Source organism: Anguilla anguilla, chromosome 3 (genome assembly GCF_013347855.1).
Source record: "Anguilla anguilla isolate fAngAng1 chromosome 3, fAngAng1.pri, whole genome shotgun sequence".
In the NCBI taxonomy this organism is placed as follows: Eukaryota; Metazoa; Chordata; class Actinopteri; order Anguilliformes; family Anguillidae; genus Anguilla; species Anguilla anguilla.
In genome coordinates this window covers 12,316,889-12,333,595 of record NC_049203.1, presented here as the reverse complement: position 1 = coordinate 12,333,595, position 16,707 = coordinate 12,316,889, and the positions used below count along the sequence as shown (strand labels likewise).

Sequence of the window (16,707 nt, the reverse complement as noted above, 5' to 3'; positions counted from 1 at the left end):
AGGGTTGTAACTAGGCTATATCGTTTACCTTATTTGGTTTCATATTTATACTGATCTTGTAATAAGTATGGGAAACAATAGCTATGCATGTAGGCTACAGGCTATGTATTAGCCTACGTTTCTTGATGTTTTTTTCACTGTAAGAAAACACGTTATAGTTCCATTGTCTCTCTGTCCCTTAAATCGTATGGTCAAAAAAGACTCAGAAGGCTAGTGACCTCTAACCCCGCCAAAAAAACCCTACCCCCCACACCGGTCAGAAGAAGCTTTATTTTAAAATACGGGACTCAATGAAAGAACTTCAACACTGCATTCCCGCGTCTTTTAAACCGTGCTCAGGTATTTCCAGTCTTCTCTTTATGTTATTTACTTCCTTTCACAATTCGATTAACTTGTCGTCCATTTAAAAATCAAAATGATATTATTAAGTATCAGATTATTATCTCATCAAAACTGCTTGCACTCTATCCCGTTTACATGTCCTGAAGCCACCCCCTCCTGGGAAAAAGTTGAGGAATGTTTTCCTAATAACTGTGCAGTATTGGGTTTTTTGGATAAGATGTTTAATTTTATATCTTTATGTTGGAAAGCATTGTAACCTGTCGAATATCAGTTAAAATGAAACCAAACTATGCACTTTCACCTCACATATATTTATTTTGATATAATAAGCCTTACGTATTAAAAGCCCTCCACCAAAGGCAATTGTATGGTGCAATACAGGTCCACTGAATTTGGCCGATCCGCTTTTTCTACCAGAGGCTCAAATATTTGGAATGCAGTACCCAGTAGTATCAAACAAACTTTAACTTTTGGAAGTTTTAAACTGCAATTTAAATCTTGGCTGACATGTCGTCAATCCTGTAATCATTAACCTTCCAAAACTATTCATAAAATTGGGTTACATGTTCTTGTATGTTGATTTGTTTTTATTGAATGTATTTTTTTGTTTTATTATTTTATTTGTCACATCATATGCTATATGGGTACTTTTTGCAATTATATATTTTTCCTTTTTGTTTACTTTTCTGTTAAAATGTATTGATGCACACTCACATATTTTTTGCAAATTGCTGCTTATACATTTATTTATTTTGTTGTAAATTTGCCTGCTTTTTACCTGTTAAGGGACTACAGATTAAATTTAGCTATCAAGCTAATTCTGGGGCAGTTACTAACTGTCCATTGTCCCTTTCAAATAAACAAATAAATAAATAAAATAGCTTTTATACAATTTACTGGTTTCAGTATCTAAGATTGAAAGGAGTTACCAAATTGCATTGTTAATATTGTGCTATTCAGTAAAACTTATAGGTTTCAAATTAAGTTTCAAATGAAATTTAACATGTGAAAATGTCTTTTTTATTTATTTATTTTTTACAACTGTGACTTCCAAACGTATTAAAGTGGGTGCATTCTGACTCTTTACAACAATTCTTGGATGTTTAATAACTCAAGTCAGCTGTTTTGATACAATGTAAAGTAGTTTTGGCCATACATTTGTTTAAATAGTAGCCTACATTAATTGCAACAAGCTTGTAGCTTGTTCTTTCACTAAAACCTTGTTGCTGGATCATAATTTTGTTTCTGTTAAATTGTATTGTGTTGTCCATGCATTGTAATTCACACACACACACACACACACACATATATATAGAGAGAGCGATAAAGCGAGAGAGAGGGAGAGAGAGGGAGATTATAAGATTATTCAGTGACAACCAACAAATTAACAATTTATTATACAAAATATTTTACTTATTTATTAATTAGTCTATATTTTATTCACACTGATTTGTGTATTCAAGTGGACATAAGCCTACCACACCCCATTTCAAAGCACATTATCTCATAATTAACATTTTTGGAACAGAAGTAAATCTATATCGCCTTGAAACTATGAAATTAACGAGGGTGTGGATAATAGAAATTCTGACATTTTGCTGTATATAAAATAGTAGTTCATACAGTAACTGTGTTTCATTATAATAATGTATGTCCATCAGTTATTCATGTATCCATTTGTTTTGTGTTTAAATAATGTTTCTGAAGGTGTCACATGAGCTGTCAGTTATTTTAATCATATACAGCAAAATCAATTGAAATGAAATGGTTTAATATCAAATTCAACCATTAAGCTATTGAATATGTGTTTTATCTTAGGAGTTCGTTTTGCGTTTAAGCATCATTCTTTCCATCATCGCAATGTATGGCACGGTGAACGAGTAGGCTATCCTATAAGACCAGCACCGAAAGGCAGAGATACATAGTTTGGTAATGGTTTTAGTAGCATATGAGAAATCCCAGTCACACATTTCTGTCGGTACTGATTAATTTTTTCCACCGGTACTGGAAAATGAAAGAAAAAAACTGAACCAAAATAGCAATAGTACGGACGTAATTGAATCAAATAATTAATTCATTTTAACTCTTGCTCTGCCACATCAGGTTGAAAAGAGTCACAGACACCTTCGTTCTGGGTACCAACGTATACACCACTGTTGGGAATTCGAGAGCATATTTCTTATAAAACATCTTCACAAGCCCTCTGTGTCCGAAAGTTCGAGAATCAAATAGGCTACTAATTTGCCCTTCTGAACTCATTTTCTAAATCCTCTCTGATAATACCAATTGTCTGTAAACTATTGAGGAAATATAGATGGACGTATTCATGTTTAGTGTTTATATTAATAAGCACCGGCCCCAACCAGTAATCTAAAATGTATAAGCTTACTTGATATCTGGGCCTGTGAAGACAACCCGCTTGTCCACACAAATAAAGAATTTAGCAGTTCAGTCATTTAGGCTTAGTTCGTGAATGTATGAATTGTATGGGGCTAGCTGTTGTCAGATTTACAGCGTTGATACAAAAAGCACTTCGCGTGGCTACCGAGTTTAAGTAACGTAAGCAGAATTTAACAACGCGCACATTACTCCCATCAATCCTGAACTGAAATCGGTTTTGGTGTAAGCTTATCCCACAATTCCCGGCGTCATCTTTCATACTCTATGGTAGTCGGATGTGATGCTTTTGTGCAAAACGTCACTCTTTGCCTGTGCTTTGCTTTTGCATAGTAACGGACATCTCGGTAGCCCTGATTGAAACGCTTGGGTACGTTTCATTTTTTTGAATTCACCAATTAGTATTACATTTTTTTAAATTCAATGTGGCGATATAAAATATATGTCGAAGAATCGTTTACATATACAGACTACAATGCAGATATAGTTATGTAGAACGATCGCGATACGAGTCTTTTGCCTCAGAGGCTGGTTTTATATCTTGCATACTTATTAGCTTATGATATAGTCAGTCTAACGTTAGTTCACAAATAAAACATTACATTGTGTAGCCAAGTCGCTGAAAACAAATTGCGTGTGTCTGTTTGCAAGGGGGAGGGGTCGATGAAACTGTTAATCTATGTCAAAAGTTTATCTGGACACAAGTGCCTTACCCAGAATTGTTTACCGTTTCAAACCAGTGTGAATGAGAGCTATCATCAATGGACAGAGAGAGAGCCAGAGTGGAGTTTCCAGCGCTAGATCCACAGGAATCAGATACGGAGACTAAGCCAGAGGAGCCACACTGGGTAGCAGAGCTGTTCCGTCCTCACTTCACGGTGCTTGACCTGCTCGAGGGCAGCGATGGAAGACCCAGGCTGCAGGAACCCAGCTCCCCCCTGCAGGTGGCTTCAGAGAAGGAGAACGAGGAGAGGAGCCGCAGGGTGCAGGAGATCTACAGGTCTGCCCTGCGGGAGGTGCAGCTGAGAGAGAGTGTACAGAGGAGGGAGAGGCTATCAAAAATGACGGTCAGGGAGGGGGAATCGGAGGAAACGGACCCCAAACGTGCAGGCCACAAAGGCATGGTTCCCGGCCAGTCTGAGGATGAGGAGGGGGGAAAGGAGGAGGAAGAGGAGGGGGAGAGGTGCATCTGGAACGAGCGGGACCTCTCGGCGCTGCGCAGGGCCGTGCGGGAGGTGGAGCTGGACCGCCGGCGGCTGAGGGCGGAGCTGAGGCTGGCGCGGGCGGAGGCTGGGGAGCAGCGGGAGGAGCGGCGGCGGCTGCAGGGGCTGCTGGACGAGCGGGAGGAGCAGCTGGGCCGGGCAAAGCGGGCGGCGGCACAGTGCAAGCTCCGTCTGGACGCGCTGAGGGCCGAGGCCCGCGGGAGAGAGGCACGGCTGGAGCGGCAGGCGGCCGAGGCCAGGGACAGGGCCCAGGAAGCCCAGCGTGCCGCCGCGGGGACGAGGAAGGCCGAGGAAGAGGCGTGGGAGGCCAGGAGAGAGAACGCCGGCCTGGTCCGGGAGCTGGAGAGGCTGAGGGGCCAGCGGGAGGAGGAGGACCGGAGGCAGGCCGAGGTGGCCCGGGTGGAGCGCGAGGCGGCCCTGCAGGGGCTGCAGAGGGAGCTGCAGGCGGTCCGCGCAGAGCTGGAGGCTGAGAGGCAGAGCCACGCCCGCAGCCATACCGCACTGGAGCTCCTGCGCAGGCATTTCACTGGACACCCTCCACGGGAGACCAGGGAGAGCAGTGCCGACAGGATCTCATACATTTAGGCCTGTATTCAATCAAACTGTGTCTTTAATGGTACTGTACATATTTTATCTGCACAAAAGCATGTTTGCCAAGGTAATTTTGGTGATGGCTGAACTGTCCAACCTGTATCAGTGAAGATAAAGGCTAGCACAAGCTACTAGTTGTAATTAGTGAAAGTCATTCCTCTACTCAGATCAGCACTCCCGCTCCAATAGCACTGTGGGGTCTGTGGGGTGCTGTAGTCACTAGGCTTGTTGGACAGTTCATCAGAGTGCAAACCCTTCAGCAGCAGTGCTCATTGCATACAGTGGTAAATTGAATGAAGCACAATTTATGATTACAAATTCTGAGGGGGGAAAATATCATGAAAACCAATAGCAGGAAAGGATCTTGTTAATAAGGTACAGCATGTGATCATGGGGAAGTTTGTAGGAAATAAGTTTCTGTTAAAGCAGATGTCCTTTATTCATGAAAGAAAAGGTGACACAATCTGGTATGCAAGGAATTTTTAATTTTTAGTTTTTCATTGATTTTTTTTTGTTTTAAATATGCCAACACCTTTTAAAATAAAACATATGTACACATTTACGGTTCTCCACCCACACAGATAATTCTTTGGAAGCAGGAAAAAAACAGGAAAATGGAGTGATAAAAATAACAGATCAACCCAATCACAAGTACAAAAAAAGATAAAATGCGTTTCAAACTCTCATGTGAAATCAGCCAAGCCACCTACATCACATTTTGACATGCATCAATATGAAGCCTCTGTTGCTACCCCAGTGCTGTGGATTCTGTTAAATACTCATGGGCATATCCACAAAGCTCTCAACGACCACGTCTTTCCTGATGTGTCCAATTATACACATTCAGCTGCAATGCCAACATATTAAAAAAACCGTTCAACTTAAGATTTTTAACAACAACAAAAAAAAAAGAATAGTATGGTTAACTACCCTTCACTCTTGTCATTCATTTCAAATAATCGCCCGTTCCAACCAGAGCGATGTTCAGAGAGTGGTTTGCTTTTTTGTGTGAAGAAAGGAAGCTAGGCAACCACCGTAATGTACCGCCAAACACATGGGAAAGAGGCCGATGAAGCAGCCGCAGCGGCAGCCAGCAGTGCCTGTTCAGGCCTGGAGCCTGCTGAGGCACTGACCAAGCTAATGTCACGCTGCACAGCCAGCCCAATATAAAACATATACTTTAAAACCTCTTAAAAATATATATATATTAAAATAAAATAAAAACATTGAGCATATAAGGGGTCCAAATCGTCAATATACCACATATCATCGCACAAACGTGATCCCATGAAACACATTTTGTACTCACCCAAACAAAATTTTAAATTTTGGTGCCCTAGATCTACGGATTTTCAAGCTTACATTTTTAAAATTTATTTTGCACCCAATATGTTCTGGAACTCACTTATTCAGATGTATTCTCAAGTGCTACACTCGAGGATATCCCATCAGTTCTCTGTCCAAGGATGTCAATCCATACCCTGATCAGCCAAGCTCGTTCAAGACCCTTCCTCCATCGGACTCATCAGGTCTGTTCTAAACGGTCCGTCATCAGGCCACTGACGATCATCCAAGGGTCAGGTTACATTTGGGGTCAGGGATAACATTTTTTTTCTGCTTCCCATTTTGGTATCACTGGTAAAAATGACGTTTTAACGTTGAATGAAACTGATTTGTAAAACGATGCGCATCTTTTCGACATAAAGTAAATTTTGTAAATGATACATTAAATGAATCTGTATTTTCATCACAGCAAAGGGCATTTAAGGCTTCCTACAAATAAAATGTGTTTCATCTCTTGTGAAAGTTGGCCCCTCCTCAACTATTAGATATACGTTTTTATCAGGAAAAGTAGAGTACATCTTTGAGGTATGAGAAGATTTGTGCAAAAAGATGACAAACTAAAGTTAGATGCCAGTTTGGCATTGAAAGCAAAACAAACCATGACCTTTGTCAAGAGGCCTGGGTCCTGCTTTGTCTGGACCACTTAAAATGGAAATATTGCTGGAAGTACTTACATATATATATATACTTTATTATTATTTTCTTAAACCAGAGAAGCATCCAGTCACTAAAATGAGAATAAGTTAAGGCAATGAGGACATTTGAGAAGGTGTACTTCCACAATTGTGGTTCATTCAAGTTTCACAGTGCAGATCATGAAATTTCAAATGTGGAAATAATCTGTATTCACAACTATCAAAAACTGACCAATCAATAACATACGAATACAGGACCCAAAGTGTCCTGTTAATTTTTATGTTGACAGCCAGTCTCATAGAATTGCCTTGGTCAGTTTATCAGTATTTGTACTAGTGAGAAATGGATTGTTTCTGTTAAATTATTGTAACGACTAGGAATTTGTGGCCACCACTTCCTCAAGATTCTATGGTACTGCTCTTGGCCTACGGTTATATCCATGCACAAACAGACATTCAGCTCCCCTCTCAAATATTGTGAGATAATATTAAGTTAAACCTTCCAACAGTTTTTAAAGGCTTGCTGGCATGAAAATGCAAAAAAGTGCTCTGCAAAGATACATGCAATTCAGAAATTTTGGTGTTTTGTGTGACTATTACTTATTGTTAAAAGTCAAAGAACAAAAAGCCAGCTTCAAAAACAAACAAACCTAGATATTATGGAATCATTTCCTACATTCTGGATCAGAAATGATGCAGTTGCTATGTACACGTTTATCACAGGCTATTCCCGCCACAGAAGAAAAAGGAAACTCTAATTCTATATTCTAATATGACACAAGTGCACGGCTCCTTATAAGGCTGGAATTACCACACACAAACCATCCACCCCCTTTCACTCTGAGGCCCTGGACAAGTATCATATTTCAACCACGCTTTGGGTGGAGATGCTGCTTGCGGCCGGGTTATCTGTGTAAGTGACTTCTTTCCAGCAGAAATGTGACCGGTTTGAAATGGACTTTGAGGTTACAAGTTTACTTAACGTTGCAATTGTACTTTCCCTAAACGTTTTTTTTTTTTTTAATGAGACAAACATACTGATATTTTAAAAAGACAACGTTAGTCAAGAGTGTGTGCATTCTGTGAATGATTGTGTAGTGTACAATTAGCCTAATTAATTAATCAGTTAGGTGAATACATTAAATCCTATCCTATCCTATGCCCCAATTTCATGTAGGAGGGTTGGTTTAGCATCCGCTCACTCGTTTTCCCCAGAATTCAACCTCCGTCCCAAAATACTCACGCATTTGCAGAAATGGACAAGAGAGGAAGGGTTAGAAGGGTGTGCCTGTTCTTTGATCCATCCCAGTGTGGAAGCAGAACAGGAGGTATTCCACAGTGGCTGTGCCTTCCTTTCTACATCTCTCCCCTCGCGAAATGACGTTCTCCATCCATTTCCCTCTCCTTCACTCCCTCGCTTACTCGCTCGCCCTTGTTTCCGCCCCTCCCTCTAGGCCTCTCCCGGGGCGGCGGGCTTCTTGAGGTCCCGGATTTGCTTAATGAGGTAGTTCTTCTCGTCGCAGAACTGCTCGTCCTCGGCGCGGTCCGTCTGGAAGTGGCTCAGGAACTCCACCAGCTTGGCCTGGTTCTTCAGCAGGATGTCCAGCACGGGCTGCGTCTTGTTGGGGTTCGCCACGAACACCTGGCGCAGGCAGAAGCGCATAATCCCTTAATCAGTGCGGTCTGTCTACGGGTTTTTTTTTTTTTTTACCAACAGAATGTTGTGGTCTAGACTCCCAATCATATGGGGCCTGAACCAACTTTTTTAGTCGTGTGTGTGTGTGTGTGTAAACTAGTAGGAATAATGTAGGATCATTTTGGAAAGGCAATGGGACTCATTCACGAAACCTGTACGATCACATTTGATCGTATACTGTGCGTCCGGGAACATTCTGGCATTCATCATTTTTTTCTCATCAGTATATGTGCATGGCCATTGTCTTATGCTAATCACATAAACAGGATTACACCTAAAAATTATAAACAGTCAGCATGCGTCATCTCATACACCTGGGATATGCACAAAATCAACAGCCTGCACATGTGTCGCATGAATCCTGCATTGTTTTTTGTTGTAGGAACATTTTTAAGAACAAAATCAAGAATAATTTAAGAAAAGCCTTGTGAATGAGGCCCAATAATTCTATATGATAGCCTGAAGTACTAACACGGCTCCCCTGAACACACCTTAAAGACGTGGAAGGCCTCAAACTGGATGTTGCGGCTGTTGTCCCTCAGCAGGTTCATCATCAGCTTCAGGTTCTCAGCGCGGCTGATGTACTTGGTCATGACTGTGAAGTTGTGCCTGTCCAGCAGCAACTCACCCAGGAGCTGCACAGAGTCGTTACTTAGCATCAGCCTTTAATGCTCCAGACAAGACTGAGTCCAGACAAGACTGAAACCTTGGGTGACGCATTCTGCTAAACTAAGTTTACCAGTCAGTGACTGTCAGATGCAATACTTTCATATGAAGAGAAAGGTAAAAAAAAATCCCTATAACATGTTTAACATTTCATTGCACAAATACAAATAAAAGAAAGAAATACAGTGAAATTATTGCCAATCTCAAACATAATTATCTTATTCAAAGGATCAAAAGTAATCCACAAGTCATATCAAGTAATCTTGCATTTATAGGGCTGTTAGGGAACTCAAACTGGATGTGATATCGGTCCAGTAACATGCACCAAATGTTCTAATCAACAGTAACATTATTGAATGCACATTCTACAGTTTAGATTGTCAGTTAAAACAGGAATGTACCTTCAAAGACTGTCGTTTGGTGACATAGTTTTCTGAATGCAGGAGCTTCTCATATTCTGTAAACACCTAAAATGATAGCACATTTTAATGCACAGAGAAACAACTATTTCTACTTGTTACTGATATTTTACTTATTTCAAACACAAAAAGTGCAAACTGAAGAAAATAGATTCTTACCCTTTCGTAATTTGTCTCCAAGAAATCGGCACACATGATCTTGTGCCTTGTGAGCAGATCCTAAATAAAAAAACAAAAAATTTTAATTCCATCAGAATCAAGCTCAGTCTTTTTGAAATGTCATTCCAGACTGCTGTCTGAACTTCTTCAATGCATTTTAGGATGAGGAACTGAGATCTTGCAGTCTGCTTGAGCTGGAAAATAGAGGGAGCTCCTCTAGAGCGAGTAGTGGGTACATACGCTATAATTTAACGTAACAGAGCACAGAAAACTCTGAACAAACTCTTGCTACACACAAGTATGTATTCAATCTTCAATTGATAGCAGGCAATAACTTGGGCTCAGCTCCATGTCACAATATTTAAAGGTCACAGGCTGCAGTTCTGTAGGCTGGCTTTCACATCCTTTACAGGGCATGGCTCATTGTGGGCAAGCTTATTTACTATTATACACTCTTATCAAATCTTCCTTCTTTTACTAAAATGGCTGCTTGAAGTCCCCCATTGCACATTTTGCTTCAATATCTTTTAGTGTGGAGACTACACTTGAACAGGTTCCTTGCAGTCCAAGGATAAATTAACTCACATATTTTGCATTTATGGATCTCTTTCTGTCTGTATTATATGAGCACCTTCTCACCCTCCCCCACACCTCAAAAATGATTTCAAATAAAAAATAAAAAACAAACTGCTTTGCATGAGAAGAAGCAGGACCCCCCCAACCCCAATCACAGGGAAATTATACTTCGTACAAATTCATGCAACACTCTCTTAAAATTGGATTTGTATTATTTCAGTTGGTGCTCTATGCTGAATCCAATTTTCATGAGGGTCATTATTTGTCATTTGAGTGGTACTTTCTAAAGGCTTTTAGGAATTAAAATGATATGATATAATGAGAACGATGAGTGGAAACATTCAAGAGTTTCTGGTGTCAACCAGCAACCAGTTAAGCACTTAATTGTTAAGAATGATCATTTTAATCTTGTGAAATGGTACATTGTAAAGTGAGTGGAGGAATATTGTGCTACAGACACCTTCAATTTAAACTGAGGGAAAGTGGTAGGAGAAAAGGGAAATGAAAAGGGCTCACAGATTAGATGCTGAGGTCACAGTGAATCGGAAAAGGGTCCGTACCTTGAAAGAGGCGAAGGCGTCGGAGGCGATGTCGAAGGTGGACAGCTCCACGTAGCGGAAGAAGCAGTAGAAGTCCTCGGAGAAGAGCACGCTGCGGGCCAGGGGTTCATGCCTCAGACACTCCCGCAGCATCATCCCGCAGTTCAGAGCCACCTCTGTGCTCTCGTACCTGCACAAGGTGAACATCTGTGAACACCATCTCTGTGCTCTCGTACCTGCACAAGGTGAACATCTGTGAACATCACCTCTGTGCTCTCATACCTGCACAAGGTGAGCATCTGTGAACATCACCTCTGTGCTCTCATACCTGCACAAGGTGAGCATCTGTGAACACCACCTCTGTGCTCTCGTACCTGCACAAGGTGAGCATCTGTGAACACCACCTCTGTGCTCTCATACCTGCACAAGGTGAACATCTGTGAACACCACCTCTGTGCTCTCGTACCTACTCAAGGTGAGCATCTGTGAACACCATCTCTGTGCTCTCATACCTGCACAAGGTGAGCATCTGTGAACACCACCTCTGTGCTCTCATACCTGCACAAGGTGAGCATCTGTGAACACCACCTCTGTGCTCTCATACCTGCACAAGGTGAACATCTGTGAACACCACCTCTGTGCTCTCGTACCTACTCAAGGTGAGCATCTGTGAACACCACCTCTGTGCTCTCATACCTGCACAAGGTGAGCATCTGTGAACACCACCTCTGTGTTCTCATACCTGCACAAGGTGAGCATCTGTGAACACCACCTCTGTGCTGTCGTACCTACTCAAGGTGAGCATCTGTGAACACCATCTCTGTGCTCTCGTACCTGCACAAGGTGAGCATCTATGAACACCACCTCTGTGTTCTCATACCTGCACAAGGTGAGCATCTGTGAACACCACCTCTGTGCTCTCGTACCTACTCAAGGTGCGCATCTGTGAACACCACCTCTGTGCTCTCGTACCTACTCAAGGTGAGCATCTGTGAACACCACCTCTGTGCTCTCATACCTACTCAAGGTGAGCATCTGTGAACACCATCTCTGTGCTCTCGTACCTGCACAAGGTGCGCATCTGTGAACACTACCTCTGTGCTCTCGTACCTGCACAAGGTGAACATCTGTGAACACCACCTCTGTGCTCTCGTACCTACTCAAGGTGAGCATCTGTGAACACCACCTCTGTGCTCTCGTACCTACTCAAGGTGAGCATCTGTGAACACCATCTCTGTGCTCTCGTACCTACTCAAGGTGAGCATCTGTGAACACCATCTCTGTGCTCTCGTACCTACTCAAGGTGAGCATCTGTGAACACCACCTCTGTGCTCTCGTACCTACTCAAGGTGAGCATCTGTGAACACCACCTCTGTGCTCTCATACCTGCACAAGGTGAGCATCTGTGAACACCACCTCTGTGCTCTCATACCTACTCAAGGTGAACATCTGTGAACACCACCTCTGTGCTCTCGTACCTGCACAAGGTGAACATCTGTGAACACCACCTCTGTGCTCTCGTACCTACTCAAGGTGAGCATCTGTGAACACCACCTCTGTGCTCTCGTACCTGCACAAGGTGAGTATCTGTGAACACCACCTCTGTGCTCTCATACCTACTCAAGGTGAGCATCTGTGAACACCACCTCTGTGCTCTCGTACCTGCAAACTGCAGCCCCGGGATGAAACTCACCCTCTGAGCAGCATGAACAGGATCTGTGGGTGTGAGGAGATGTACTCCACAGTGGGGGTCCGAGTGCCGATCTGACGACGCACAATGTTGCTGAACAGCTGCACCACATCCTTCTTCCCCTGCAGACCAAATTTTATTTTATTAAATTGATATTTGCCTCCTACGAGAGAGACACTCTCACACACGCACACGCACATACACGCGCACGCACACCTATTCCAAAAGGAGTCCCTCCTCACCTCGAAGTCGATCCTCTGCAGGTTGGCGATGAGGGAGATGAGCAGGTTGGTGTTGTACAGCTCCTGGGCCAGCTGCACCACGGCCTCCGTCTGCGGCTCCTTCTCGCTCGTGCCACACAGCACCTCCTTCAGGGAGGCCAGGTTCTTAGAAACCTCCTCCGCAACCTGCGGGGGCAACGCGTCACGCTCGCAATGACTTCATGGAGACAAACAGCGGCAATGCCCATATTCAGATCACAAAGTGTCACACAGTAGGAGTGGTGTCGTAGGACGGGGACTCCTCTGTCTATATCCTAACCTTATCCATCATGAGAAGAGAAGGCTAAATTAGGCTAAGGCTAAGATGCTTCAATAAGGGCCCTGGTTTAAAACCCATTCAGACCCGCAAAGCACAGTCATACCAACAGCGATAATCTCGATGCTCCCTCACAGCACACAGGGGCACAATTCTCACCAACTTGTCTCAGCGCATGAGACGCCAACAGAAGTCTTTTTCCAGAGCGGCAGCCTCAGATCTCAGCTAACCTTTTCGCACTTCTTGCTCTCCGACGCGTCCAGCTTTTCTAAGTAGGCCACATTCTCCTTCAGGCTTTTGACCATCTCCGCCGGACTCTTCTGAGACTTCCCAAAAGGGAACGGCATGATGGGAAGGCGACGTTGGCAGTGCTGCTGGCAGGAAGTAAGGCACCTGGGTCACTTGGGGAGGACTGAAATGACTGAGACAGAAAGAGGACAGGAAAACATGAGACTGTGAAATGAACAGTAAGTAAATGAGAATACTATCTGTAAGGAGCTGAAGTTCTCAAGACACTGCAGTCATTCCCTGTGACAAGCCTACAATGAATGCCCGCAGAATGTTTTTTCTCAGATTAAGTACTTGGCTGCCTTCAATTTTTCATTACTGACACCGATTACACAAGAGACTTAAATACACTGTTCAATAATCATTTTTAAAACTCTGACTTAATGCAAAAATGAAATGCCCAATAAAGATTTATATGAAATGACAGGCAATGGAGTAAAAAAGTCCTTGCAGTAATTTCAGACGTGATGAGTCCAGTGTCTTACATATTGGACTCGGGTTTAGCTTGCACCGCCCTGTCAGCTGATATTGTTTATTAGCATTACTGTACATTACATTACAGGCATTTAGCAGACGCTCTTATCCAGAGCAACTTCCACAACTTTCACATAGCATTTACATTGTATCCATTTATACGGGTGGATATACGCTGAAGCAATGCAGGTTAAGTACCTCAAGGGTACAACAGCAGTGTCCTACCCTACCTGGGATTCAAACCTGTGACCTTTAGGTTACAAAACCAGTTCCTTACCCATTATACTGCATTGCCGTCCTATAATTAAATGACATACCCACAGAATCAAATACCATAATTTAAGCACGTTTTCATCTGCGGTATTTAACAGCACAACTGATGCGAAAGGGAGTTTAACTGTCAGGCAGATCCCAGTCTCATTTTCCCATTACGCCTCAACAGCCCTGCACTCTTGCAAACTAGTCTTATATGCAAATTCTGGAAAGGAAGTGACATCATGTGAGAGAGAGCACTCTGGCACCCAGAGGAGATCTGTGGGATTACTATTATTGAGCGGTATCATTTGCCAGTTTCCCATGCTGGTGAAATATGTCACTGTTTTTGTAAAGACTTCTGGGCAGAACCTTGGCAGTGGGAACATTGACTTAAGACAATTAAAATGAATGGATACACATCCAACATGGCTGCCCTGTGGATGTCCTCACTCCTATAGGAAAACAGAAACAGTAGCTTGAGTACACAAAATGTTGTTACTGCCTTGTCACAGATACACCAATCAACCCTGTTATTGAATCAATATGCAAAATATATATGGATAACTAACACACAACTTGTTGACGTTTGACTAACCAACAGGGGTCCAAAGTCCATTTAAATGGAGTCACAAAGACAAATTATTTTAATTGCGGCTGATGCCTAAGTATTGAATATTTATTGAATAATAACCAACAAAGGGGCAGTCATGTAGTGAAATGGTTAACTCAGAATGGTTAACTGTAACTACAAGGTTGCAGGTTCAATACCCAGTTATGGCACTTCTGGATACTTCACCTGAATTGCTTCAGTAATTAAAATATTCAGCTGCATAAATGAATTGTCCGTAAAATCATTTAAGCTTAAGATATGTTTGTTGCCCCGGATAAGCGGTCTGCCAAAAACCTAAAATGCAAAATTTTAAAAATATCCTTCATAGTAGAAAAGAGTGTCTCACAACCATGCGCATCACTTGGAAGCTTGATAACTACGAATGACATTGATTCTAAGTAGCCCTTAAATCGTGACAGGATTAGAATCATCGTTTACAAACAAGTTTTTTTCCGAGAGCTTCATAGTAAATTGCCTAACTATCTAACAATTAACAATTATTGTAAAAAAACCACACGTCAGCATGGGTATAATTTGAGTATAAAACTACGATTCATTCCATTTACAACAGAAATCTTGCTAACAAATCTTCGAAAAGGAAGGCCTACATTGTGGTATGAATATACAAGTGGCTCCAATGCAAATCCGCGATAGACATTATAGCCAGAATAGACAGGGTTGTCAGACTGGGAACGCGATAGAAACTGATAGTCTATGTAGCGAGCTAGTTATTTATCAAACTAACGTTTGTTCTGTTTAATTCACACCCTTGTGGTTGACCCACTGCTTTCGCGTGTAATGACACGACCAGCAGCTGCCGTGTTATTGCTAGCAGTTAACTGGTTCAACAAACAGCTGTAGCCAGAAAACCCAGATGTAACGCTAGTTCCTTAAAATGGATTCAATCTAGCGAGTTATTCCGCAAGAGAACTCCCTGCATCAAACGTTAGCTACACAAGGCAAGCTAGCTAGCTGGCTAACTTGTCTCCACCCACTGACGGAGATAGGCAAGCGATACGAGTTGGTAGATTTCCAAAGTAATATCCGGTATCAGTGAACCGTCTTACTTAACTAGCTAAAACATAATTGGAAAACAGCATAAACAATGTAGCTAAATAATAATTAAAAGTTTATCCATTAATTTAAGGCAAGCACTACCAACGACATATGACTCCGACATTTTAGCCTAAGGAATTTGTCTGAATCGCTCAACCTAGTTGGCTAATTACCTAACTTTTCTGCATTAAAATCTCGAATTCACATTACTAGCCAGCGAATGTAAGCAAAATACTTATCTGTAGTTAGGTCCCGAGTTATTTAGCTAGTTATCGAATCGCCAGTTTGCAATACTTACATGTTACTCAGCTAGTAAACCATGTAGCAACATACATTATCATTTAGTTTCCTTCATAAGACGTCACAAAAAGAGAATCCAACCTTGGGTTAACTTAGCATAGCTAACGTTAGTTTTGAAAGTAGAAATACATCTACATTAGCTAGCAACTCACCGAGCTTGACTTTGTAATAACTTGCTGGCTAACAAATAAAATGTCTTATAGTAATGACAAATGTCCTCATGCCCAGCTATGTCTCCCTGTTGTAGTTCCGTGAAAAAATTAGTTCAGCAAACGGTAGTCCAACCTCTTTTTCACTGCTATCTGTCTCTCACACTCTCTCTATCTTCCCCACGGGAGAGACAGAAGGGTGCGCGTGGAAAACTCGCGAGCGCCGTAAACTGACTGAGATGTCACTGAACCAATCAGAATGGCCACAAGACAACTCCTCCTTCGCTAATAATATTATTAAAATTAGTAATAAAATTGTAGCAAAGAAATAAAAGGAAACGCACACCTATGGCTGTTTCTCTAACAATTGGATCAGATTTTCGTTTTGTGATTTCATAGAATACAAAGGTGTGTGGGCTATATCGAGCCATGTTAGGCCTATAAAGCTATTAATTGCATCGCACAGCCTAACATTGATTGCACAGACATTGAAATGTAGTTGAAAAGTGATTTAAGAAATTTCTTACCAAACTAAAGTTTATTTTTGTCTATCTGAGAACAGACTCCTTTACCCCGAAAATGTGATAAACATTGGTTTTGAATTAACTACGACACCAAACCATATTTAAAATATATACCCTAATCATTTCAATAGATACCATTAAAAACGTAAAATGTACAATGTATTTAATTTCATAGTCATAAAAACTATTTCATAAAGTTGCCCTCAACCTCAAAAGCCATTGTAAAGTCATATTACG

General features: G+C 41.9%; 2 protein-coding genes across 3 annotated transcripts; one reads left to right on the top strand and one right to left on the bottom strand.

Annotated features, from left to right (window-relative positions):
* Positions 1 to 3,025: 3,025 nt before the first annotated feature.
* Positions 3,026 to 6,272, top strand: ccdc160 (coiled-coil domain containing 160). Its single transcript, XM_035409724.1, has 2 exons — positions 3,026 to 3,109; positions 3,480 to 6,272. The coding sequence occupies exon 2, from the start codon at positions 3,501 to 3,503 to the stop codon at positions 4,545 to 4,547; it is 1,047 nt and encodes a 348-aa protein (XP_035265615.1). The 5' UTR covers positions 3,026 to 3,109; positions 3,480 to 3,500; the 3' UTR covers positions 4,548 to 6,272.
* cab39l1 (calcium binding protein 39, like 1) lies at positions 5,079 to 16,155 on the bottom strand. Of its 2 annotated transcripts, none has more exons than XM_035409725.1 (9): positions 15,950 to 16,155; positions 13,045 to 13,235; positions 12,520 to 12,684; positions 12,281 to 12,399; positions 10,609 to 10,777; positions 9,473 to 9,532; positions 9,296 to 9,361; positions 8,720 to 8,863; positions 5,079 to 8,174 (listed from the first exon to the last, which is right to left on the bottom strand). In XM_035409725.1, the coding sequence occupies exons 2-9, from the start codon at positions 13,159 to 13,161 to the stop codon at positions 7,983 to 7,985; spliced, it is 1,032 nt and encodes a 343-aa protein (XP_035265616.1). In that variant the 5' UTR covers positions 13,162 to 13,235; positions 15,950 to 16,155; the 3' UTR covers positions 5,079 to 7,982. The 2 variants fall into 2 exon arrangements, with proteins under 2 accessions (XP_035265616.1, XP_035265617.1); XM_035409726.1 differs by lacking the exon at positions 15,950 to 16,155 and adding an exon at positions 15,796 to 15,924.
* Positions 16,156 to 16,707: the final 552 nt, after the last annotated feature.